Source organism: Petaurus breviceps, unplaced genomic scaffold (assembly GCF_028583685.1).
Source record: "Petaurus breviceps papuanus isolate PSGF00001 unplaced genomic scaffold, PetGlider_PUasm1.0 90686, whole genome shotgun sequence".
Classification (NCBI taxonomy): Eukaryota; Metazoa; Chordata; class Mammalia; order Diprotodontia; family Petauridae; genus Petaurus; species Petaurus breviceps.
Genome location: NW_027187309.1, coordinates 5,285,430 through 5,310,788, shown reverse-complemented (window position 1 = coordinate 5,310,788; position 25,359 = coordinate 5,285,430). Strand labels below are relative to the sequence as shown.

Here is a 25,359-nt window from a genome sequence, read left to right as displayed (position 1 = left end):
ATCCCCTAATGCTAGATCCTGGATGAGCCCAGGGTTGCTCAGGCAGTTCTCGAAACTGTCTGAATCTCTTAAGATATTTTTATTTTGCTTTTTTTACAACTTTTTTTTCTATCTCCCACCTAGTTAAATTTCCCATTATTCCCATTGCTTTTAAGGTATTATATATTTGTGTATATCAATCAGGTGTCAGTGGGAATTACTTTAGGACATTACCAAAGCATACCACAGTTGCCTAAACTGAGAATGTTGGATTTTTTTCTCAGTAATTCAATCTTCCTATTGTCACAAATCAAACATAATGGATCTCAACTGTCCTTGGCAATAGGAATTAAAAATATAACACAATTCTAGTTCAAGGATGATTATCCTTCCTGCATTTATGATCACAATATCATAATGATTAGACATTTACATTTCAAAGTATTTTCTTTGGGGCAAGCTCATTCTGAGAATTCATATTTCCAGAGGATTTTTCATAATTCTAGTCTCTAAATGAACAGCATATTGTTATCCTCATGAAACAACACAAGCTTTATGCTTATTGTTTTTTTTTTTCATTTTGTGAAAATGAAAAAAAAACAAGGAAAGTGAGGAGAATTTTTAAATTTCATTTTCAGCATAACATCATCACTACACTATTGCTTCTTTTAACAATGCAGAAAATTATGGAACCATGTTTTGATTTGAACCTACCCTTTCTCGAATTCTTAATTTCTTACTGTATCATTTTTTCAAAACCATAATGGGTGAAACAAAATGCCATAACTCTATAGCATTTTACTTGTTTTTCTTTAAAATTCTTTCTAGGGCTAGGAAGGAAAAAATGAATGAAGGAAGATGGGAGGAGAAAGAAGAGAGAGGGAGAATAAAGAGGGAGGGAAGAATGTAGTAGTAAAGAATAAAGTATTTGATCACTCCATAAGGAATCAAAAACCAAATATTTAGTAAGCCTGTAACTGTGCATATTCCTATGCTAGGCACTGGGAAAAGTATAAAGATTGTATATAAGAAGGCCCCTCTCTTCATGCATCTAACAGACTGGTAATGAAAAAAGAAGATAGCCACGTAATACATAATATTGTATGATACTATAATGATTTACAGTATTGCAAAAGTAACTGTTGGACAGAAGTCTTTACCAATTGAAAGGAGTAAAATAGTCCTGGAGGAGGTAATATTTCAATTTGGCTTTAAAGAATGGGGGAACAACAGGAAAAGAGACTAAAAACAAATTATTACATTATTCAATTTGTTTTATTTATTCTAATTTAGTTATGTGAATAAAATGCTTTATTACTCAAATTCAGTACTTCCAGTGGCTAAAATACTTTTCAGCACAAGGATTGTGATATTCTCAAAGTAGCTATGGTTTAATTTTCATTTTCTTCACTTTCTGTTGGCTTCTTGCTAAGTGAATCTGCCAGAAGGAAGGCACTAGTATCACTCTTTTTATTAACCAAGTATTTTTCTTTGTATTGCATTATCTTCTCAAATAAGCTTCTCACACATAATTTAAAAGGTGAAAATGTTAAAGGCTTCTTTAACAGAGTTCAAGGACTGATACAATTAGCAGCTTTCATCTTCCATTTACCTTCATCTTTTTTCATCACAATTACACATATTTCAGTGGAAAAATGAGCTCATGGAATGGAATTCTCCAGTTAACAGTGCAGCTGGCAACCCTTCCTGACTCCTCATCCTGTGTTATCCTTGTCCAATCCTATCATAAATCTCCCATAAAGGATGCAACCATAATACTAGAAGTATTCCTCTAGATCATTTAATATTTTATGTATGTCACCTGTGGTAACTATTAATCACAATTATAGTTTTAATAATAATACTATAAATGAAGGAGAATGCCAGAGACATGTATTCTATGATGATCTCTGATATTTACTAGTTCAACTTAAGAATGTCTTTTGACCTCTGGGGACCTCAGTTTCATCTATAAAATAATGATACTTTACTCTCTATTTTAAAAAGTTGTTATGAAGAAAGTACTTTGTAACCTTGTAGCATTGTATTCAAAATTATTAAAATAATATTATTATAGCTTTACCTTTATGAAAGTCATTAAAGTATAGTGGTTAAAGACCAACCTTGAAGTCAGGAAGACTTGGGTTCAGGTATTGTCATGCATTCCAGGTGTCTGACCAGGGGTAAGTACCTCCTAGTATCCTCAAGCAACTCTTTAGAAGGATAAAATTATAGTTGAGTTGATATCTTCCTGGACAGACTGTAACCTCCTTGAGAGAAAGGATTCTTTTTTTTTTTTTTTTTTACATTTGTATCCTCATTACCACCATCAGTGCCTTCTGGCACATTAACTTAAGAAATACTTTAGAGCAAGCTGGATGGTACAGTGGATAGAGTGCTAAGCCTGGAATCAGGAAGACCTGAATTCAAATGTGTCCTGAGATATTTACTAGCTATGTGTCCCTGGGCAAGTCATTTATACTCTTTCTTCCTCAGTTTCCTCGGCTAAAAGTGGGGATGATAATAACATCTAACTTGAAACATTTTTGTGAGAATCAAATTAGATAATATTTGTAAAGTGCTCAGTAAATCTTTTTTTTTTAAGAAGTTGGGATTAAGTAACTTGCTCAAGGTTACACGGCCAGTTATTTTGTGTGGGTGCCAAGTATCTGAGGCCGGAACCTATCCTGGGTCTCCCAACACCTGGGCCAGCACTCTTACTCACTTCGCCGCCTGGCTGCCCCTTCAGTAAATCTTAAAGGTCTTTATAAATGTCCATTATTCTGATTCATTCTCCATCAGTAGAGGGATTTTCTATTTAAAATAAAAAAAGTTTAGACTACCTATCTGTGTAGAGCCTTGCTCATTCCACCCTTACATTTTGGACCCTCAGAACAGTTGTCTCATGTTCAGAGACTGTAGTCACTAAATACTAGATCTCAGAAGTCCACACTAATGGATTTACATTTCATAATTATTTAGAGGACATAGTTCTTAAAAATCATAGGGTCATATCTCTGGAGTTGGTCAGAGGACAACTAGTCCAATTCCCTCATTTTACACTTGATTATACAAAGAGACCTGACCAAGGTCTCAGAGAAGTATCAGAGGTGATTTTAAATTTAGATCCTTTGAAAACATACCTGGAGCACTTTGTGGGGGAGAAAACTACATAGCTAATGTTGCAGGACTCCAGTACCCCCTGCTAATATCATCATGTAGTTCTTTCTATGCCAACTTACTATTGGGTACCGCCCTCTGCTCATCCTATGTCTGGGCTTGATAGACATCACGTGTGTCATATAGAAAATATACCATCACATCTCTGTTGTTCCCCACATTTGTATTTTTCTTAGACTTTGCTGCATCCCACTGGATATATCATTCCCCTATTCTCAATTTCTTTTTAAATTTTTTTTTTTAAGCAATCGGGGTTAAGTAACTTGCTCAAGGTTACACAGACAGTTGTTTCTGGGTGTGGTGCTGAGTGTCTGAGCCCGGGATTCAATCTCCAGGTCATCCCAACACTGGAGCCGGTGCTCTTACTGAGCCACCTGGCTGCCCCTATTCTCAATTTCTTTTGAAAAATATTATCTACTAGCAGATTTTGGGCTTCCCCTTTTCAGGACCAACCACAATATATCTAAATTCTAGTCTTACTGATTGTGATGGTTTTAAAGCCTCTGTCTAATAAGGGTAGACTGCCAAGCTCAGAACCACTATGATACAGTAAGCAAAAGCCAGGAAAAATCCTTCCAAACTAAGATGGGAAGCAGCAAGTATAGTAGAAAGACTATGATTTAGAGACAAAGGACCTGGATTTGAATATCATCTCTGTAACTTACTCTCTGAAAGACTTTGGGGCAAATCACTTAGTCTATTAGACCTACATTCCTTCAAATGTAAAATAAAAGAATTAGAATAGAGGTTTTGTCTTGCTCTATATCTTCTATCTCCCATTTTTCTTTTCTTTTAACTTATCTTTCTGAAGTAGAAATCACAGGGGGTGGAGTCAATATGGTAGAGTAAAAGCAGGGGGATTTGCTTGAACTCCCCACCCAAACCTCTTCAAATACCTGTAAAAAAAAATGACCCTAAACAAAATTCTAGAGTGACAGAATCCACAAAGTGACAGAGTGAAATACATCTCCAGCCCAAGACAGCCTAGAAGGCAGACTGGAAGGGTCTATGGTACTGGGCTGGGAGCAGAGCAGTTTGGCATGGGCTGCACAGGCACAGACAAGGCTAGAGCAGGCCTTAGGGGACTGAATCACTGGCAGCTGAGTCAGATTCCAGACTTTTCAACCCACAAACACCAAAGACAACATAGAAGATCAGAGGGAAAACTCTGTGGGACATAGTCTGGCCCCAGCCCTGGGGTGGCAGAGGTGGCAGTGGTGGCAGCAACAACAGTGAAAGCAGCTGCTTCAAGAGCTCTGGGCCCAAAGACAGTTGGGTATCAAGTGGCCGATACAAAACCCCTGAAGCCGGGGACAGTACAACCACCCCTAACCTCCACCCCCACTGGAAGTAGAGTCCTACCTTGACAAAGAGTTAGAAAGTCAAGTATTTGGCTGGGAAAATGAGCAAATAGAGAAAAAAAAACACTTAGCCTATAGAATCTTACTTTGGTGACAAAGATCAAAATATGCAGCCAGAAGAAGACAACAAAGTCAAAGCTCTTACATCAAAAGCCTCCATGAAAGAGAAATCATAGTTATTGGTCTCAGACAGACTGTTTGAGAAAGCCATAAATTCCCAAGATTATCTCATTTTGGTATGAAAATGAATTTTTAGGAAAAACAAAATATTAATGAAGGAGGCCACACCTAGCCAATATTCCTTCCTTTATTAAGCATTTCTTACAACATGATTTTGTATAACTCTGCTTCATTTAATCTAATTCACATGACAGCTGAGACATCACTCCATGATGTCATTGGTCCATTTCAAAAACAAAGAACAAACAACAGCATATTTTGCAAGGTTTACTCCACAGTTTTTTACTCTATTTTTCCCAGGGAAAAATCTTGCTGCCTCTTTTTCTGTGTGTATTTGTATGCATATGCATAGTATTGAAATCTCTAACATTTGAAAGCCTACATTTTAAGGTCCTAAAGGAAGTACTTCTGAAATGATCTATCCTCACTCAAATTCCTTTAGACTGATGCATGCAATCCATGATTCACTCTCACCTTTTACTAGCTATCTCTTGCCTTGGAATTGCTCAGTATTATTTTATGTATGTCTTGTCTACCAAAGAGCTATTTCTGTTGGGGGAATAAAGAAGACAAGCCCAAATAAAGCCTTGAAAAGACCCAGGGTAGTAATAAAATGAAGATCTTTTTTTTTTTCTTGCCCTTTTTAAACATTTCTGGGCTGCAAAAATGACTTCTTACCAAGATAGGAACTGGCATAGCTTTGAAACTTAAAATGGAGGGGTTAAGTACAGAGACAAGTACCATAAATTCATGTCATTTCTAACTGGGCTTGCTTCCTTTCATCGAAAGTGTTCCTGCATTTAATTAATGACAACTTTTATGTTAGCTTTTCTTTTAAGGTAACTCCAGCTTACTATGTCTCACACATAGAGGATGATCACATTTGGGGAAGGCAATAGTACTCACATTATGTGTTTTTTTCTTTTCAAAAGATCTTTTCCAAATTAAAAAAAAAAATCAGCTGATGACTTTAAAAGATCTGAAGACTATGTAGTTGCACTAACATTATTATATACTGTCCATGCAGAAAGAACAATCTAAAAAAGATTAAATTTTGAGTATTCAAAACTTGGGCTGGGGAGTAAGGGAAGAAAGAGTATGGGTTAGATATATAAAAGTAGAAAAGACCATTGCCTTATTACTGTTGTAACAATTATATTTATTGTTAAGAGTATTGTTAAGGGGCAGCCAGGTAGCACAGCGAGTAAGAGCACTAGCTCCAGTGTCAGGATGACGTGGGAATCGAATCCTGGGCTCAGACACTTAGCACCCACCCAGAAACACCTGGCTGTGTAACCTTAAGCAACTTACTTAACCCTGATTGCTTTAAAAAAAAAAAAGTATTAAGACTCAGTTTAGCACAGCAGGGAAAAAAAAAGGGAATATAGTTTTAACCTTGGCTGTGTTACTTTCTTCCTGTGTGACCTTGGGCAAGCCACAACACCTCATTTGATTTCTTCAACCCTAAGATATGGGTTGTTTTAGGTGATTTTTTAGGTTCTAGGTGATCTTCGAGCTCTAAAACAATTAAGAATTCATACCCAAATCCTTTGACTCTAAATTCATTGTTCTTTCTATTGTATTATTTTGATTCACCAAATGAGCATGTGTAACTTGGCTTTTACTTCTAGCATTCATCAGTGAGCATCTTTTAAAGAACAGCTGCTACCCCCAAATCAGATCTTATAAAAAAAAAAATAACACCACAAATTAGAAATATTTTTTCACTTTGTTAAAGAATTCTTTACAAAGTTCCTATATAAAAGGTTACCCCAATTTATTTTAAAAATATAAGTTACTGGAATGTTCTTTATATACATTTTAGAATCACCTCATATGAAATAAAGTACCCCTTTACTTTAGGGGAGAAAAGATACATATGACCTACTAATTATAAAAAAGTAACATTTTCAGTAATAATAATTATAAATAATATTTATGTAACAGTGGAACTTTTATAAAGAAATATATTTGATTCTACAAAATATATCATTTTCCATTTTTTGGTCTTTTTACTATAATAGTTGTCAAAGTATAATCTCAAAATTGTTTTAATATTCATTTTTTCTAATTTCTAACTAATTTTTTTCATATGGCTATAGGTAGTCTGCATTTCTCCTCTTGAGAACTCTCTGTTTATATCTTTAAGCTATTTATCAATTGGAGAATGGATCTTTTTTTCTTATAAACTTGAATCAGTGCCTTATCTATCTTAGAAATGAGATGCATATCAGAGAAGCTTGCTGCAAAAGTTTTGTTGAGTTTTTTTCTTTGTTCACTTAATTATTTACCTTTTATTCTTAGTCTTTTAGATTTGTTGATGCAAAAAACTTTAATTTTGTATAATCAAAACTATCCATTTTATCTTCTATAAGCTTATATTTTCCTCATAATTTAAAATTGCGAGTTAAATGTAAGTAGTTACTATTATCAAGTGATACATTTAGAACTACATCATTGAATATATTTCCAAAAAGTACAGCAAGTGATCCATGGAAAAACCTGTACCCTTGGTAGTATTTGCTGCCTATATATAATTTTTCTTCACTTTTAGTGAGCTAAAGAAGAATTTGATGAGTTTGAATTTATATTAGGTAAAAAACAAATCTCAGAGGATCATTAGAACCCCATAATGACATAACCTATAATTATCTAGGAAACTATGCCCAGAATGAGTTTCTATGATTCCATCTGTCTATGTGGTTTTTTGTCACTTTATGTTGCAAAACGAAATGTAGGCCTGGTGCTTTTAAACTCAGTTCAATATGTTTTCTCCATGGCTACAGTGAATCAAAATGATGAGGAATTCCACTGGAGCAATAGTGTAGACATATACCCAAGATATTCAAGGTTTTTTGAGAGTCATTTTTATGACCTACAATGTTCCAGGGAACTACTGTGTGAATTTGCAATTGTCCAGCACTTCAATTTCCTTTCTAAGGCAATGGCAGAACCAGAATAATGCAACAGAAATTATTGCTTTTTTTATGGCAAAAATGTAGAGATGTTCAGAGGCACCAAAATCCCATATAGAGAAAAAAAAAACTTAAGGAAAAAATAAGCAAAATGTGTCTTACAACGCATAAAATGAATACTCCAATAAAAAATAGAATGAGTGCATGTTTCACCACTAACTTTGTTATGACCCCGAAGGTGTAAAAGCAATTTCTGACCCCAACTTTAACATCTTTTGTTGGGAGCTCTCATATCACTCTCTGTATAAGCCTTATTGCCATTGCCCAAGCAACATCCTCCAGCAACTCCAAAACAAAAGTAAAAAAAGCACAGGCCTTATTTCAAAAAGGAAACTATAATATTTCCCACTGCATTGCTTAAAATTGTTTTTCTTATGTCTTTATTGCTTTTGTAATCTGATCAACAATAATCCCAAGAGCTTTCTTTCTTTTTATGCTATAGCACTAAAAGGAAAGAGAATTGGGTAAGAATGGTGGGGTGGGTGGTATAGAAGGAGATCACACTTCAACTCTGTTGAGCTTTGGCAATTGATTTATTAGTGACCCTAAATACTCCTGTATACTTGCCCTTGAGGATGTCTCCCTAGATGCCTGTGTAAAAACCTGTGTATTTTTTTGTGTACTTTGCAATAAATTTAGGCAAATCATATAGACACAACAACAATAAAAATGACAAAAATGAGTGATAATATCTAGCCTTTATATGCCACTTTAAGGTTTTGTTAAGCACTGTACATATGTTGTCTCATTTCTTCCTCACAACCCAATGAAGTAGATATTCTTATTTATTGTGGTTTTATTTATTTTTTAATGTTTTTATTGGTCTTTTTTAAAAAATATATAACTATATCTTCCCTCATCATCCCTCCCTTTTCACTTCCCAGAAAACCATCCCATTTTTAGAAACAAAAGAAGAAATAAAAAGAACAAAATACCATTATGACTGATTGTTACATACAAAAATCTGAAAATATTTTACATGGACAGTAGTTCTAGACCTCCTACCTCTGAAAAGGGGTGAGGTGGGAAAGTCTTCTCATAGCTCCTCTTTTGAAATATTCTTGTTTTTTATTCACGTGTGTGTGTGTGTGTGTGCGTGCGTGTGTATGTGTGTAAAGCTGTTCTAGTTACATTGTCATGGTAATTTGTGTATATTATTTTCTTGGCTGTGTCCTTCAGTTTACATCATTGCGTGTAGGTTTTTCCATGCTCCTCTGTATTTGTCACTGATCAATTCTTACATCATAGTAATATTATGTTACATTCATGTACCACAATTTATTTAACCATTCCTCTTATTGATGGGCATCTACTTTGTTTCCAATTCTTTGCTTTCACCAAAAGGACTTTTGTAAATATTTTAGTATATATTAAGACTTTCTACTTATTAATAGCTTCTTTGGGGTATAAACTTAGTAATGGAAGCTCTGAGCCAAATGGGCATTTTAATCACTTTATTTTCATAATTCCAAACTGCTTTCTAAAATAATTGTCCAACTGTGCATAGCTAATAGAAAATCCCTATTTCACAGGTAAGAAAAGTGAGACTTAAAAAGATTAAGCAACTTTCTCAAGATTACACATCTAGTAAGCATCTCAGGTGGGACTTAAACTCACATCTTCCTGGTAGCAAGTTGTAGCACCAATGCAATATTCACAGTACCAACGGCCACTATAAATATGCCAGCATGGTGCTCAATTGCGCAATATAACAGACTTTTCATATAGAAGACAGAAGCAAAACATTAATGAAACACCAGAAAACAGGGGCAGCTATCGTGTTTCTCCGATAATAAGACACTGTCTTATTAATTTTTTTGGACAGAAAAACACCAGAGGGCTTATTTTCAGAGGAGGGCTTATTTTAATGAACATTGACAGCAATTCTAATAAACAGGTAAATGTGAACCAAAAAATGTACCTTTATTCAATAAGCAAATCACTGGGGAAGAACAGGATGACGCGCTCACTGCTGCAGCTCTGATTGGATCCAGCTTGGAGCGCAGCGTGCGTTTCACCGCACGGGGGGGGGGGGGACGGTGCATGCAGAGGGTACCGTAATGTAGTGTGTAGCGCAGGGGATCACCTTCACTGCAGTAGCAATCTCAATAGGGCTTATTTTGGGGGGAGGGCTTATTTTAGAGGAATCTTACACAGTAAGGGGAGGGCTTATTTTTGGGATAGGTCTTATTATCGGGGAAACACGGTAGGTGGCTCAGTGAATAGAGCACCGGCGCTGGAGTCAGGAGGACCTGAGTTCAAATCCAGCTTTAGACATTTAACACAAAACTAGCCATGTGACCTTGGACAAGTCACTTAATCCCAATTTCCCTATATTCCCCCCCCCAAAAAAGCAAAAACAACAACAAAAAACCCCCAAACACTAGAAAACCAAATCCCCAAACCAGAAAGCCAAATCCATCATAGCACAAAAGAAGTTAATATACCATAACACAGCATGAAGCCACTCTATCCTTTAGCCTTTCCACAAACATTTAATCCCAAGCCTAGCCATCTCCTTACCTGAGCATCTTCTTTCTCCCACCACCTAGCTGCTCTAACTCCCAACTTCCTGTGGGCTCTGCGCTACCCTTCAGCAAACTCCTCTATGTGATTACATTCAGCCTCTTGGGGGTCAGGGAAGATCTTCACCTCAGGGAAGGTCTTCAAATTCCCTTAGGTATGTTAAGGGGCAGGGAAGATCTTCAATTTACCATTACCATTACACAAGTCCAGTGATCTTATCCACTAGGCCACCTAGCTGCCAGATATTACTATTATTTTACAAAGTAAACTACTTACTTAAATACCTTACTGATAATTGACTTAAGATAAGTTTTAACATATACGTATAATATGTATACATATTACATATCCATATATAAAACAACAAAGGGTGAATTTCTTTTGTTTTTATAAAATAAAAATTCAAGATCCTGAAAGAAATGGAATAATGGGCATAAGTTTAAAATCTGGCTTCTACAAAAAATGAATCTAGCTGTGTACTTTAGGGATTTGGTCATTTCTTCCCAAGATGAAGACTCTCCTTCAAGCCACTTTCATTAATATCACAGGGGCATGTCATCTTCTCTCTCCTTTCTGGGGAGTTGACAATAATGAAATTTATGTTATATTTAATTAACTAGTACCTGAGATTGATATTTGCTTTATAAAATCTTCAAAACATTTTATACATACTATCTTCTTTGGGCCACTCACCAATCCTGTCAGGTGGGTACTACAGACATTATTATTCCCATTTTGTAGATAATGAAACTAAAACCCAGAGAGATTACTTGCCTTTGGTCCCACACTAAATAAGTTTCAGAAGCAAGACTTTTTCCTGTATCTTCCTAACTTGGAGTAGTTTTTTTTTGTTTTGTTTTATTTTTAATACATTATTCTTTGAAGCTCCTCATGATTGGTATCTCAGAAGTTCCAAATCTAGGAGACTCTATTTGTATATACATACATACATTACATGCCTACAGATATCTACGTATGCTTAGATGTATGCACATGTATATTATGTATATATTTGCATATACATACACATGTGACTACATCCAGCCCTAATATATCTCTTGCACTTCAGTACCATTGAAAGCACATGCTTAGAAAAATAACTCTACGCATATGTTTATAAGAATTATATGGAGCAAACACATGTTGGAATCTAGTGTCTTAATTACAATCCATGTGCATTATGTGGGTCTCTGTTTCCTCATCTATCAGATACATGAGTTGAAACAGATGATCTCTAGAAATCTCTTCCAACTCTAAATTTCATAACTGTTTGACAGCTTTTCTTTTTATGCCTTGTTGAATTTTATTTGGCCAATCACATTAATTATATCCTCCAGGTATATGAGACTACTCTTTTTCTTTAAGTTGCCAAAACATTGTGGCACCATTCTCAGAGTATCATACTTGAACCTTTGGATAATAATGATTATTTTTTTTCTTTATTAAAAAAATAGAATTTCTGGAGGAAATTTAGTGAAACAAAGGAAAAGATATTATCTGAAATAAAAACATCATTCATCCATCATTTGACAAATAATCAAGAAGATAAAGAGAATTCTAAGATTGATTTTTTTCCTTTGTGATTGGATCTGTAATTTCATCTGAGTTGGAAGCTTCTGGTGAGAAACTTCCTCAACAGTTTAGTTTAGCACCATTTCTGCAACTATATGGATTTAAGGAGTTTCCTGAGTCACAGAAGCTACTATGTGTTAGGGCAGGACCTGAACACAGGTCCTCCTGACTCCAAAATGAGATCACTATTCATTACCTAATGCTGCCTCTCATGAAAACTTTATGTGTAACAAGTTAATTCAATAAGCATTTATTAAGTGTCTATTATGTAACAAGTATAGTATAATTTTTAATGTGTTAGGAGTACAAGTAATTAAAAGCAGTACCAGAAGGGGTGAGAGAGAGACAGAGAGAGAAAGAGTGTGTGTGTGTGTGTGTGTGTGTGTGTTGGGGAAAAGACAGAATATAATAAAGTTTTCATTGGATAATGACAGAGAGGAGGGATTATTTAGCCTTCAGTCCCCTCCAACTCTGACCCACAAAGACAGAACTGAGAGCAATGAGTGGAAGTTTCAGAGAGGTAAATAGAGGCCTGATGAAACAGAAAGAAAAAAAAAATTAGCTGAAAAAATATACAATTAGCTGAAGCCAAATGGACTACCTCTGGATATAACTAATTTTTCATATTAAGAGTTTCTTTGAAGGGTGGATAACAATAGATAATAGACATAGAACTTGGAGGGACCATAGAGATCATTTAGTCCATTTTGCAATTGAGGAAACTGAGACCTACCTAGGGCATTTGAATGATTCGATAAAATCACAAAGTAGAAGTTGTAAAAGGAATTATTTTTTAGGAATTGATTAGTATAATTTGTTCCTGAGGTTCCTTCCACCAATGAAATTCTTTTTTATTTAACTTCTCTTTTTATTTTCAATTTTTTTAAATTTTCATTTTCAACATTCATTTCCACAAGATTTTGAGTTACAAATTTTCTCCCTGTCTCTCCCTTACTCCCCACTCCATAAGCATACTGATTACCCCTTCCCCCAGTCTTCCCTCTCTTCTAACCCTCTTTATCTCCCCTTCCCCCCTTTCCCCTTACTTTCTTGTAGGGCAAGATGGATTTCTATATCCCATTGCCTATATATCTTATTTCCTGGTTGCACGTAGAAACAATTTTTTAACATTTGTTTTTAAAACTTTGAGTTCCAGATTCTCTCCCTTCTCCCCTCCTCATCCACTCCCCACTGGGAAGATAAGCAATTTAATATAGGGTATACATGTGTAGTTATGCAAAACATTTCCATAGTAGTCATATTGTGAAAAACTAACTATATTTCCCTCCATTCTATCCTGCTCCACATTTATTCTATTTTCTCCTTTGACATTGTCCCTTTTCAAAAGTGTTTGCTTCTGATTACCTGATCCTCCAATCTGTCTTCCCTTCTGTCCCCTCTCCCTTTTATACTTTTCCCTACTATTTTACTGTAGGGTAAGATACCCAATTGAGTGTGTATATTATTTTCTCCTTAAGTCAAATCCAATGAAAGTGAGGTTTCCTCATTCCCTTTCACACATCAGCTGTGTGTGGGATTGAGCTCTGCTCCCAGAGTGGTGTGATAGACCCTTCCTTTTGGCTTGCCAAGCTGACTTCAGTTGGAGATTGTAGCAGCAAGCACCCCAGCGTCCCCAGGGTGGCTTCCAGCACAGGTTCTTAGATCTGCTTTGTTAAAGGAAAGCAACTCAAAATGGGTTAACAAGCTTACTTTAATCAGTCAAATATGTATCGTTTACCTAGTTCAGGGGAAAAAGGTCAGCACCCTGAACTTCAGAGTATACAGACAGAATTATCAAGACAGAGAAACAGATCAAGTAGACAGGTTTCCAAACTGTCCAACCATTACATCCATGCCAAATCAACATCTGGGTTTTTCAAAGCCGGGGGGCTCTCAATGACGGCTTCCCAGAGTCTCATCTGATCAAATCACAGAACACTTCTCAAAGTGAGCCCCAAAGCAAAGCCTCACATCAGGGATTATATAGCCTTCTCCTGGGTCGGAGAATGTAACCACCCTCTTGACCCACTGCCCAATCACACAGCATCAAAGTGTGGGCATTCCTGAAAACCAAGCCTCCTGCCACAGGTTCCATGTGACCACATTCAGCTTATTAGGAGGCAGAGTATATTTTCAAATCAAGGAAGGTCCTCAGAGTCTCTTAAGCCTATCAAAGGGCCTAAGGGCAGGGAAGATCTTTAAATTTGCATTTCCATTACAGAGATGTATTTCATTCTGTCTTTTTTGTGGGTTCTGTAGCTCTAAAATTTGTTTGGAGTCATTTTTTACAGGTACTGGAGGTGGTTGGGACAAGAGCTCTAGTAAGTTCCAGCTTTTACTCTGCCATCTTGGCTCTGTGCCCCATCTCTGAATAATAAAGAGGGAATATTAATAAAGGGACCAAATGTTCAGTAATGTTCCTGGATCAAGACTAGGCATGGGCATTGTCAGAGCTGATGACTGTACTCAAATGTTTCCACCATCCACTTATATCATTTTTTTCTCATGCTTATCTGTCCTGAAATTTCTACCATTCTTGTTACCACTGTTGATATGATGAAATGCACAAATATAATCTCCAGGCTTCTTCTCTCTCTTTTTAAACATTTTAAAATAATTTTTTGAATTCAAAATTCCATCCTTACCACCATCCTCTCCCCTTAACTTGAGATGGCATGCACTTTGATGTAGATTATATATGTGCAGTCATGTAAGGCATGTTTCCATATTAGCCATATTGGAAAAGAGAACACAGACCAAAAAGCAAAACAAGACAGGAAAAATTTAAAAAAAAGTTAAAAAGGTATCTGTTGATCTAACATTTGGTTGGAATGAGGTCCCCCCCAATTTCTTCCTATGACTCATTTAACTTTTCTTTTAAGAATTTAAATGCGATACCATTTAGTGAATATATGTTCAGTATTGACATTACTTCAGTATCTGTGGTACCTTTTAAGAAAATATAGTTTCCTTGCTTATCTCTTTTGATTATATCTATTTTTGCTTTGTCTGAGATCATGATTGCTACCCCTGCTTTTTCTTTTCTTTTCTTTTTTTTTACTTTAGCTGAAGCTTTGTGTGTCTGCTGCAGTCACTTATTTTTAATCTGCGTGTCTTTCTGTTTCAAGGGTTATCTTACAAACAGTCGATTGTATGCTTCCATTTTATGAGTGAATTCATCACATTCATATTCACAGTTATGATTCCTGTGTATGTACCTCCATCCTATTTCCCTTTTTTTTATCCATTTCTCACTATTTTTATTGATTCTCCCCAAAAAGAACTGTCTTCTTCAGGTTTTGTGTCTTAATCTTCTCTATTTCTATAGTAACTATGGTTAGACTTTTAAATTTTTGTTCCTTGCTCATTTTTGAGCCTTTTTCTTAACTTTTAACTTTATTTTAAAGTTTAGCTCTGCTTCTGGGGTTCAGGGGGCACTACCCCAAGTTTTAGTTTCTTTTGATGCTGTTTTCAAAGATATTTCTGGGAATCTGAAAGTTTTCAATGCTACCATTGTGGTATGAGCTAAGGAGATATGTCGTCACTACTTTCCTGACTTGTGCTCTGGCACCCCAGCCTTCATGAGCACTCCTATATGCCCTGGAAATACTACTGCAAATGTTCTTGCTCCTTTTGGCCCTCTAAATACAACTTGGGAAATAAATAGCGTGCTTCTCAATGCTGGACATGAGACAAGGGCCCCCATTCTTCTGTGAGGGAAGTATTTCTCTTTGCCCTGAAACTTTGACCAGAACTCCTACTCTCCTGGAGCTGCAAACTCTGGTTCATTAATGTTCTTTTTCACCCTGGGACTACAACCAAGAACTCTGTATAGACCACACAAAAAAGATCCTGTTCCTGGTACGAGCAAAAGGTCCCCTACAATCTCCTGCTGACCAGTTGTCTCACACTCTGACAGTCTGTGTGCTGAGAGCTCCCAAAACTGCTGCCCTGATAATGTGATACCCCTAAGACCCAGCCTGCACTACAGTTTTAGGGCCCACTACCACTACCTGATGAGGCATATCTTTCCTGCCAAACTTATAAGTTCTTGGGTTGGAAAGTTTTTTCACCTCCATCTTTTGTTGGTTCTACAGCTCCCAAATTTTATTTGAGGCATTATGTTAAAGTTGTTTGGAAGATAATTTTGGAGAGTTCAAGTGAATTCCTTTTATTCCTCCATCTTGGCTCTGCCCTCTTTTAGACCATTTCTCTTATCGTAACAACACAGATTCTTTGATCACATTAATAAGTTGACTACTTGGACTTGAAGTTCCTGAGTAAATTTGTCTTGTGCTCTCTCTTACCCAATATAGTACTTAAAAATTTTGTATTTGTGGTAGGAACTCTGACCTATGACACATATGGCCATTAAACATAATATAGTTTGAATGTCAAAATAAATTTTTAACCTATTTGCTAATTTAAAATTAGGGGGAAAATGAATATTGGTTTTTGTGCCTATTTGGTTCACCACCAGTTGACCAGAATGTATCACAAGCAATGTATATATTATTGAATGTATTTATGTGAGAGACAAATTACTTTCATGTTCTTATAAATCAAGAGATGCCATGATACTCTAAGAAATACTCTTAACAAAGAAGTATAGATTTTTGATCATATGAATTTATTAAATACATTCATGTTAACTAACTTTTCTTTGTAGCATCTATTGCTTCCACTTGCAATGACCCTGGTATGCCTCAAAATGGAACCCGCTATGGAGATAGCCGAGAACCTGGAGATACCATAACTTTTCAGTGTGATCCTGGATATCAGCTTCAAGGACAGGCTAAGATCACTTGCGTGCAGCTGAATAACCGATTCTTCTGGCAGCCAGACCCTCCTACATGCATAGGTGGGTTGATATTATTGTTGTTTGTTCCTCATTTCTGAAAAAAGACCAATGACATAAGTGGGTGTTATGTATTGAAAAGAAGCAAAATAAATAATAAAACTTTCAGTTTAGGATTAAATTGTCATTAAAATTATTTCAATCAATTTTTACTGCAAAAGTATTGCAAAAAATGTGCCTCACATATTATCTCAATCTCTGAAATCTGTTGCTTGAAACTCTTAAAATTTTCTGAGTGTTTTATATAACTTTCTGAGGAGATGAGGTGGTACAGTACAATAAGAAAGTGATTTGGAATTCCAGTTTTGATTCTGTCTCATTCTCCTTCTGTGACCCTGGATGGGTCCCTTTCCTTTTCTGGACCTCCATTTCTTTATGCATAAAATAAGAGATTTGTATGAAATTATCTATAAAGTCCCCTTTGGACCTAAATTCTAAAATAATAATAATAAATAAGCTTTATATAACTTTATATATATTTTCTTATCTGGTTTGGCAATATGAGAAGTAAATTCTGTAGAAATGAAAATCCCTGTTAGATATCTAAATAAAAGAACTGAGGCTTAAAGAGATTATGTGGTTAGATTATTGACATATAACTAAGGATGCTCAAATAGTGTGAAGGTAACTAGGATTTGTATAGTATTTTCTATAATAAAAATCCCCTTGTAAAAAAACATAAATCTAAACACTAACACATCAAAGTTCAGATCATTAGAGATTCATGATCTTATAAGTCTGCCTCCAATTTTAATATAATATTATCTATTAACTTAAAATTATTTCCCCCTTTCAAATTACTTCTCAAATATTCAGTATCATTTCAGATTTTTTATTGAAAATTAGAAATAGTTCCCCTCAACATGAATCATTTTCAGTCAACCAAATGACAAGAATTCAAGGAGAAGTGACTATATGCCAAATGTTTCAGGAGGGGGCAGAGATAAAAATTTTAAAAAGGGAGAGAGAAGAAGAAAAGAGTAGAAAGGAGATGAGAGGATAGGGAAGGAAAGAGGAGAGGAAAGAGAAGGAGAAAAGGAAAAGGAAAGAACAGAGTTACCATCCTCAAGGAGCTTACATTCCAATGGGGGAAAATAGTGTGTACAGATGTTTGTAATTGCAAAGTATTAAAGAATCAGAAGAGGACTTAGAAAATAGTTAAGTGGAAAAAAAAATTTGATTCTTAAAAAACATTTCAATTTTTGCTAGATATGTATTGAGTAAGTACACTATATATCCCATAACAAATTTTATTTCGTTTAGGGCAACTGATATATGTATGTATGTACTTGATAGTAGGTAATAGCATACTTAAGATAATAGTATACTTTAAAATAATGGTAGCTATACATAAATTGTGCCTCTTACAATTAGTTATTTGAATATAAATGCTTTAGAATTTCATCCTAATAACATTAAAAATTGTTATCTTAGTGATCTGTCACATATCAATTTGTATTTCCTTATGAACTGCTTTTTTGAGGGAATATGAAATTTAATTAAACTATGAGGAGAATCAGTGATAGTGAAATGACACGTACATTGTTAATCTGCCATAATCTGCCATTTTTACATAGGGTGACCTTGAGGGGATTTTACATTTTGAAATAATTTTTATTGTCATATGCATGGCAGCGTTGAAATTCTCAGTAGTCCTATAAAGCTATGACATACAGCTTTTAAAATTCTCACAAAGCACTTATTGTATAATACTGAGAATAAATGCTATTTAATAGCAGTACTTATTAGCATTCTGAACGCTGTCAGACAGCGATTCATGTTTATTTAATGTTTGGGGCTCTATTCACACTTTATAACTTTCCTGGGAATGTTCATGTGTTTTACCTCAAGCTGAGTCATCAGAAGACATGCAAGATTTGTGATTTTTTTTTTTACTGGAGTAATTACCTATAAAATCAACCATCTTGTTAGTTGGGTCTATTTTTAAATAAAGGAAGTCTTCAGGTTGTTTGCTGCATTTTTGGCTAGGGGGAGAATACATTAAACAGCTACCAGTTAATGTCTTACAAATAGTCCTCTGCTTAGATCAAATTAAACACTTAATTCCAAATTCACACATCTTTCCCTCTAATTTATACTGCTATTCAGGCTCCAAAATTAGTCTTGTGATTGCCAATGACAAGTGGAAAACCTATTGTAGCTCCAAGGAGATCTAAGTAGCAGTCTGATGCTGAACTTTTACTCTTTTTAAAGTTTTTTTTTTGAGGTCACTCGCTCTGGTTTAAAAAAAAAAATCAAATCAGCAAAAAATTATTAAGCACTTTTTATATACTAAGCACTCTATGAGGAGTTTAGAGAGATGCACAGTTTGGATGAAATATGCCCCCTGCCTAGAAGGAATTTAAAGACTAGTAGGGAAAATATGACAATCTTTCTATAAATGTTTTCCTCTGGAAAGATAAAAGAAATATATATATATATGTGTGTATGTATATATATATATATATTCACACACACATGCATATATGAATACATATACATATATATGTATGTGAGTGAATTTATACACAGAGAGAACATTTGAATGAAGGCTGACTACATCAGTGCTTCTCTTAAGATGACTTAAAAAGTGTCACAGAATATCATAATGTTACTGTAAGAAATAACTATAGAGGTCATCTAGTCCAACCCTCTCTCTCTTTTTTTTTTTTTTTTTTTTTTTTTTTAGCAATCGGGGTTAAGTAACTTGCTCAAGGTTACACGGCCAGGTGTTTCTGGGTGGGTGCTAAGTGTCTGAGCCCGGGATTCGATCTCCAGGTCTTTTCAACACTGGAGCCGGTGCTCTTACTCACTGTGCTACCTGGCCGCCCCCAACCCTCTCATTTTTATAAAGAAGAAAATTGAGATCAAGAGATTGAGAGAGAGGAGTCAGCTTTCGAAGTTCACATAGTGTTGGAGATGGGATGTAAATCCAGTCTTCTTTGTTCCCAGTTTAGTGCACTGTGTACCATCTTACCTTTGACTCATTTCTGGATCTAACTTAAGGGTCTAAAAGCCTTGTCCACTAGATGTAATACCTACTTTGGACTATGTTCTTAGTTTTTACCTTCACTGCAAGATTGGGTACCCAGAGGGCATCTGTTACCTCTGGTCCTAGGGATAATTCTGTACGTTTTTACTACTAACCTTGTACCTATACATCAAGATCATCTCTTGTCAGTAGATTTTCCTAGTAGTAACTGTGGAGACACAATTAGTTCTAAGAAAAGGTGTCTGCTAAGATGATACAGTGATGAAACATTTCTTCCATAAAGCTGAAATAAATTCTCCCACAAATAAGTGGAAAATTGAGGTCAAACTTGAGAACATCATGGTGGTGAGGCATATAGGTGGTATACTATCATGGCAAAGATATATCACATTTCAAGAACTACAATACCTAGAAATCCTCATTTTGTATAATTCTTTCAATGCTTCTTCTTGAGTGAAGTATCTTTACAACTCAGGTAAGTCTACCACAGGGACTGATTCTCCCCTGAGTTCATCGTTGTCATTCTTCTCTCCCACTAAGGGTTATGTTCTTTGAAACTCTTTCCTCTCTCTACTAACTATATTTCTATATATGTGTCTGTCTGTACTATATTTCTGTTCCCTGCTGACTGTAACAGTCTCTCCTGTTGGTCCAGTAGCATTCTTTCAAAGCAACATAACCCCTATGTGTATGTTTATGGGTGTGTGGGAGTACATGTGCAGACATTCCCTATTCCTCCCCTGTATTGGGTCTCCTTTATAATCAGTTTCCATCTTGCCATCTCTTTTACTCTGAAATTCTGAAAATCACTAGGGTTTAGCTATTTAATGCCCCCCAGAGCTGTGGATAAAGTGTTTGCTTAGATACTCTTAAGTTTCCCTTTCTTGACTCAATTAAAGAGGTGTTTACAGCTCATAAAGGATTCAGAGGTTTTTATACCTTTCTAGGTGCTGGAAAAGATAGTTAAGATAAAATATGATCCCTACCCTCACAAAACTTAGAGTCTACTGAGGAATGTAAACACCAGTATAGTTAATGGACAGGAGTAGGGTAGATGTGGAAAACTTCATAGAGAAGGTGACCTTTTTTTTGGACTTTAAAGGATGAAAACAAATACAGCAGGTAAAGAAAAGACATTCAAGACACAGAGAACAGCTTTAGCTTAGATGTAAAGACAAGATTATTCACCCCCTCCACATTACTTCTTTGGTAGTATACAAATATTGAGATTAGCACCTAGTCAGCATGAATAATTAGCTAAAAATTAGGAAGCTACACAGAGGAAAAGGTAATGTGATTATTATAAATTATTCTAACTTCCTTGCCAGCAGCCTTTACCACCTAAAGGTCCCTCCTTTTCCAGCTCCCCTTCGTATATCCCCCCCCCCTCTCCCATTAGAAGTAGGTTCTCAGGGGAGGAATTGTCTTGTTTGCTTATGTTGTGTATTCAAGACAGCACAGCCTTTGGCATATAGTGAGTTCTTAATAAATACTTCCATTTATCTCTCCTCCCTTCCTCTCCTCTTCCTCACATTTGCTTTCTCTTTCTTTTTTTTTTTTTCACAAGCTGCCTGTCCTTTCCCCATTCATAGAAATGTCCTCCCTCCTGATTTAAGCCTCTTGGAGATATTGACTCCCTCAAAACCCTTAGGTTTTGTTCAAGAGCCATATTCTTAAACAGGTCTTTCCTTATTACCCCAGTTGCAAGTGCTAGCCCTCCGGATCACTATATTTCCTTATCTACTAAATATGTTGTATTTTTTTTTAGCAGAATGTAAACTCCTTGAAGGCAAGTTTTGAATTTGCCAGCATAGGGACTAACTGACACAGTGCCTGACACCTGGAATGCACTTAATCGCATGTTGATTGACTGCAGTATGAAGACTAGTTGACTATTTAGGAAGCTCAGGTCTTATCCCAAGTCAAAGCTAATGAGGCCTATTCTAGAGGAGTAGCATTGGGGAATTAGAGGAAAAGGTAGGTTACTGAGTAAATTAGTTATAGTCCCATAACCCTCAGAGGTCCTCACATTCAAATTCTTTGGGGGCTGTAATTCTATAATACTGTCCATTCAAGTTGGTGGATTCAATACTTGTATTACATGCTCACCTCTAATCTGTGTTCAAAATTTTGCATAAATTCTCTAATTAAAACCTAATGAGATTAAAATGGGAAAGCAAGAATAAAGGAGGGAACAAACAAGCCAGAGAGCCTACTTAATTCTACTTTAAAGATTTTAAACAGTCTCAACCCAAAGCCACTCCTGGGACCTGCAGGGAACAAAGGCATGATTTTCCCTTTGTTTTTCTTCAGTCAGTATTTGAATGTTATATCTGAACTCTCCCCCTCAGAGCACCCTGGAGCCAATGGCCTGAATCTGTCATTTCCCATATCTGAAAACCTGTATTGAGTCAAATCTGCTTCTTAGATCTTCAAAAAACTTTCTTTTCTCAAGTTAGCATGCCCTTCCTATTTTTTCTCCCTCCTTTCTCTTCCCCCCTCAACCTTTTAAGATATGAACAACATTAATTCTTTCTGTTTCTTTAGTTCAGTGAAAGGTATTCAGGTAGAAGATAATTCTCTACTCAGCCTCATTGGGCACTATACACAAGCCTGACACATAGTAGGAATTATATAAATCATTAATCCCTTTCTCTTCTTAAGGGAGGGGTGAAGGAGTTGGGGGAAATGTTGAGTATATAAGGTTGAGCTAAATAGCATGGTGATGAGATTTTAAGTGATCAGGTTATCCTGGAAGGAGTATCTTGTTCCATTAAGTTCAAACCAAGCAGAACAAGGAAATCACATTTGCTAATTTCTGATGAATATTATTTAAGAATAATAATTTAAAGATGTTTCTAAATATGACTTAAGTAATGAGTCCAGAAATTTCTATTCTTTAATAACACACATGATTCTTTACCAACATCTATATTAAATGTGACCTTGCTAACATTGAATTGTCTTTGGTTTTGGTAATATTTCATCAATCTTGTCTTGTACTTAGTAGAATCTCAATAAGGATATGTTGAATGAAAAGGTAAATTGTTCTCATAATATACTGGAAAAATAACTTCTCTCTGGCGAATTGATTGCTAAATAATTTTCTTTTTCTCTAAAATGAGCAAGAATTTCTTAAAATGTAAAGTGTTATATAAGTGTGAGACCTTATAGCATAGATATCTGGCTTCTGTGAAAGGAAGAACAGTATTCAGATCCCAATCTTTGGTCATACTGTTTGTCTGACCCTGACTCAAAGCTACTAGGCACACTCTAAGTTGCAGAGAAGATACAAACCAAAATTGGTAGGGGAAATTTCTTCACTAGTTATATCACCAGTCTAGTTTCTATAACTACAAATGATTTTGATAATAAATTTTTATTATACTGTTATATATTATTATATGATACATATATAGACAAATATTGTGTGTCTATGTGTATATATATATGTCACCTAAGTGACAATTTATAAAATTTATTATTAAATTCAAGGCAGGCGTAATGGATATATATAGACTTTAGAGTCAAAGGACCTATATTCAAATCTCATTCCTCATATTGTATTTTCTTGGACAAGGTAAGGCACTTACTTAACCTCTTTATTTCTCAGGTTCCTTATCTATAAAATAAGGGGATTGAATTAGATGGCTTCTGAGGCCTCTTTCCATCTCTTGTTCTATGATTCTATAAACTGAATGAAGTTTTAACTTCAATGTGACATGTGTAACATGAACTTTGTAATGATACAAATGTGTCTGGGAATCAAATGTTTGAAAATTTTCTAACAAAATGGGAAAGATGAAATTATCATGGAAGAAGAGATAGAGGTTTGGTTTGTAAATTGGTATGGGTCCATTTCATAATTATGGGTTATGTGGTTTTGGTTTTTTTAATGTCATGAAAATGAAATTATAAGGGAAAAAATTAGGTTAGGTCAGGGCCATTGCATACAATTGATTAACAGAAAGCTGAAAAAAATGTGTAGACTTCTTGAATATCAAAGGGTTAAATAATGACTGAGAGGGTGGATGTGAAAGTATTCCTAGGGAATATTTGTTTTCCTATAACAGGTTTATTGTGTATAGTTTAACATAATTGATCAGATTCTTTTTTTCCTCCCACTCCTTTCCTCTTTTGTGACAGCTGCATGTGGAGGAAATCTGACAGGTCCAGCAGGTGTCATTTTATCACCTAACTACCCACAACCATATCCTCCTGGGAAAGAATGTGACTGGAGAATAAAAGTAAACCCAGACTTTGTCATTGCTCTGATTTTCAAAAGGTATCATTTCTAGAGGGACACCTTTATTTAGCACGGTTTTAAATGTCACACCAAAAAAAATTACACCATTTATCACTTCATAAAGTTCCTACTTCCATTTTTGACTGAGACCCAGAGTATATGTCTGTTACCTTCTATATACATACTGAAAATGACAGAAAGGAAAATAGATGATTTTATTTTATGGCCGTTTTCAGTATGTACCAAAATGTGTACCAGGAGCAAAAAAAACCGAACACGTATGTCATACCAAGACTAGCTTTGGAACACTGAAACTGACATAATTGATTCCATTAGAGTAAACTTACTTTGTAGAATATTCAGGAAAAGTAATTGAAAAAGTGATTTAGAGACCTTTTGTACATTGTCTCATTAATATAATATCTGAATTTGGTAATAGCTAATTTATCCTTATAATATTACTTGTCTAAAATTCCCAAGGTTAGTATTGATATTATCATGAAGATAGCACTGCTTATTTTTAGAAATATAGGAAAAAGAACCTTCTAATAATTTGATTACTGATAAAGGCTTAATTAATTTCAGACATTATTAAAAGTCTTAATTTTTTAAAGTAGATTCTGCTAATCTGTTTGAAAAAAGTTCAAAAGTCAATGTTTTTTTCATAAAATTACTTTTATAGTATCCTGTTGAAAATTGCTTTTTAAAAATTGAGGATTTTTTTTCCATCTTGAAATTTTGCTTTCAGATTTTTATAGTTAAATGACTATGATGCTTCTATGTAGACTGAGTCCAGTAGAGTCCCACAATCTATTTCCTTATTTAAGTTAACCAATTACATCTCAATTACCAATATATTGAATACATTTGCTTTCAAAATATTTGTTTAATGGTTAAACAAATATATGGCTACCTCCTCTCAAAATACCATTTTAATGAAGGTTGTCAATATTGCTTTTATAATCATGCCTTTGGATTTTGTACATATTAATGACAAGCTAGCATGCTTTGAGTTTACTGATGATGAAATCACACACTATGTGCTATTATATCATCCTAGCAGACAATTTGTGAGGTTGCTAGGTAAATATACATCCTATACCAGTGGAACTACAGGTCAATCCCCTTGCTTTCCATCTGGCCCACTGGCCGACCCCTATGCTGATAATCAACTTTTCAGGCTATCTTTTATGGCTCAAGGACTCTTTTTCCTCTGTGAAAAAAATACATACATACATATTTTATATGTGTGTGTGTGTGTGTGTGTGTGTTAGTCGGCCTAGTAGAGAAAGGGCCTCACCAGCACAAATGTCTGAAGAGCTGGTTTCCCATCAGTTTCAGTTTCAGAAGTTAGTTCATGAAGTTTTCCAAAGCCAATCATCTTTTAGGGTGTACAGGAATTGCATTGCTACAGATCAACTTCCCATTTGATGTTATATTCTCCTAAACCAGAATATAGTGATTACATATGTCACAGTGGATTACATGTC

The 25,359-nt window shown here is 35.3% G+C and overlaps 1 protein-coding gene across 1 annotated transcript in view; it reads left to right on the top strand.

Moving 5' to 3' along the window:
• CSMD1 (CUB and Sushi multiple domains 1) overlaps positions 1 to 25,359 on the top strand; it is a 2,654,573-nt gene that overhangs the window by 2,195,959 nt on the left and 433,255 nt on the right. The window contains exons 27-28 of the mRNA XM_069065406.1: positions 16,443 to 16,634; positions 23,770 to 23,908. Coding sequence (XP_068921507.1) covers positions 16,443 to 16,634; positions 23,770 to 23,908 — 331 coding nt within the window. The remainder of the gene's footprint in view (positions 1 to 16,442; positions 16,635 to 23,769; positions 23,909 to 25,359) is intronic.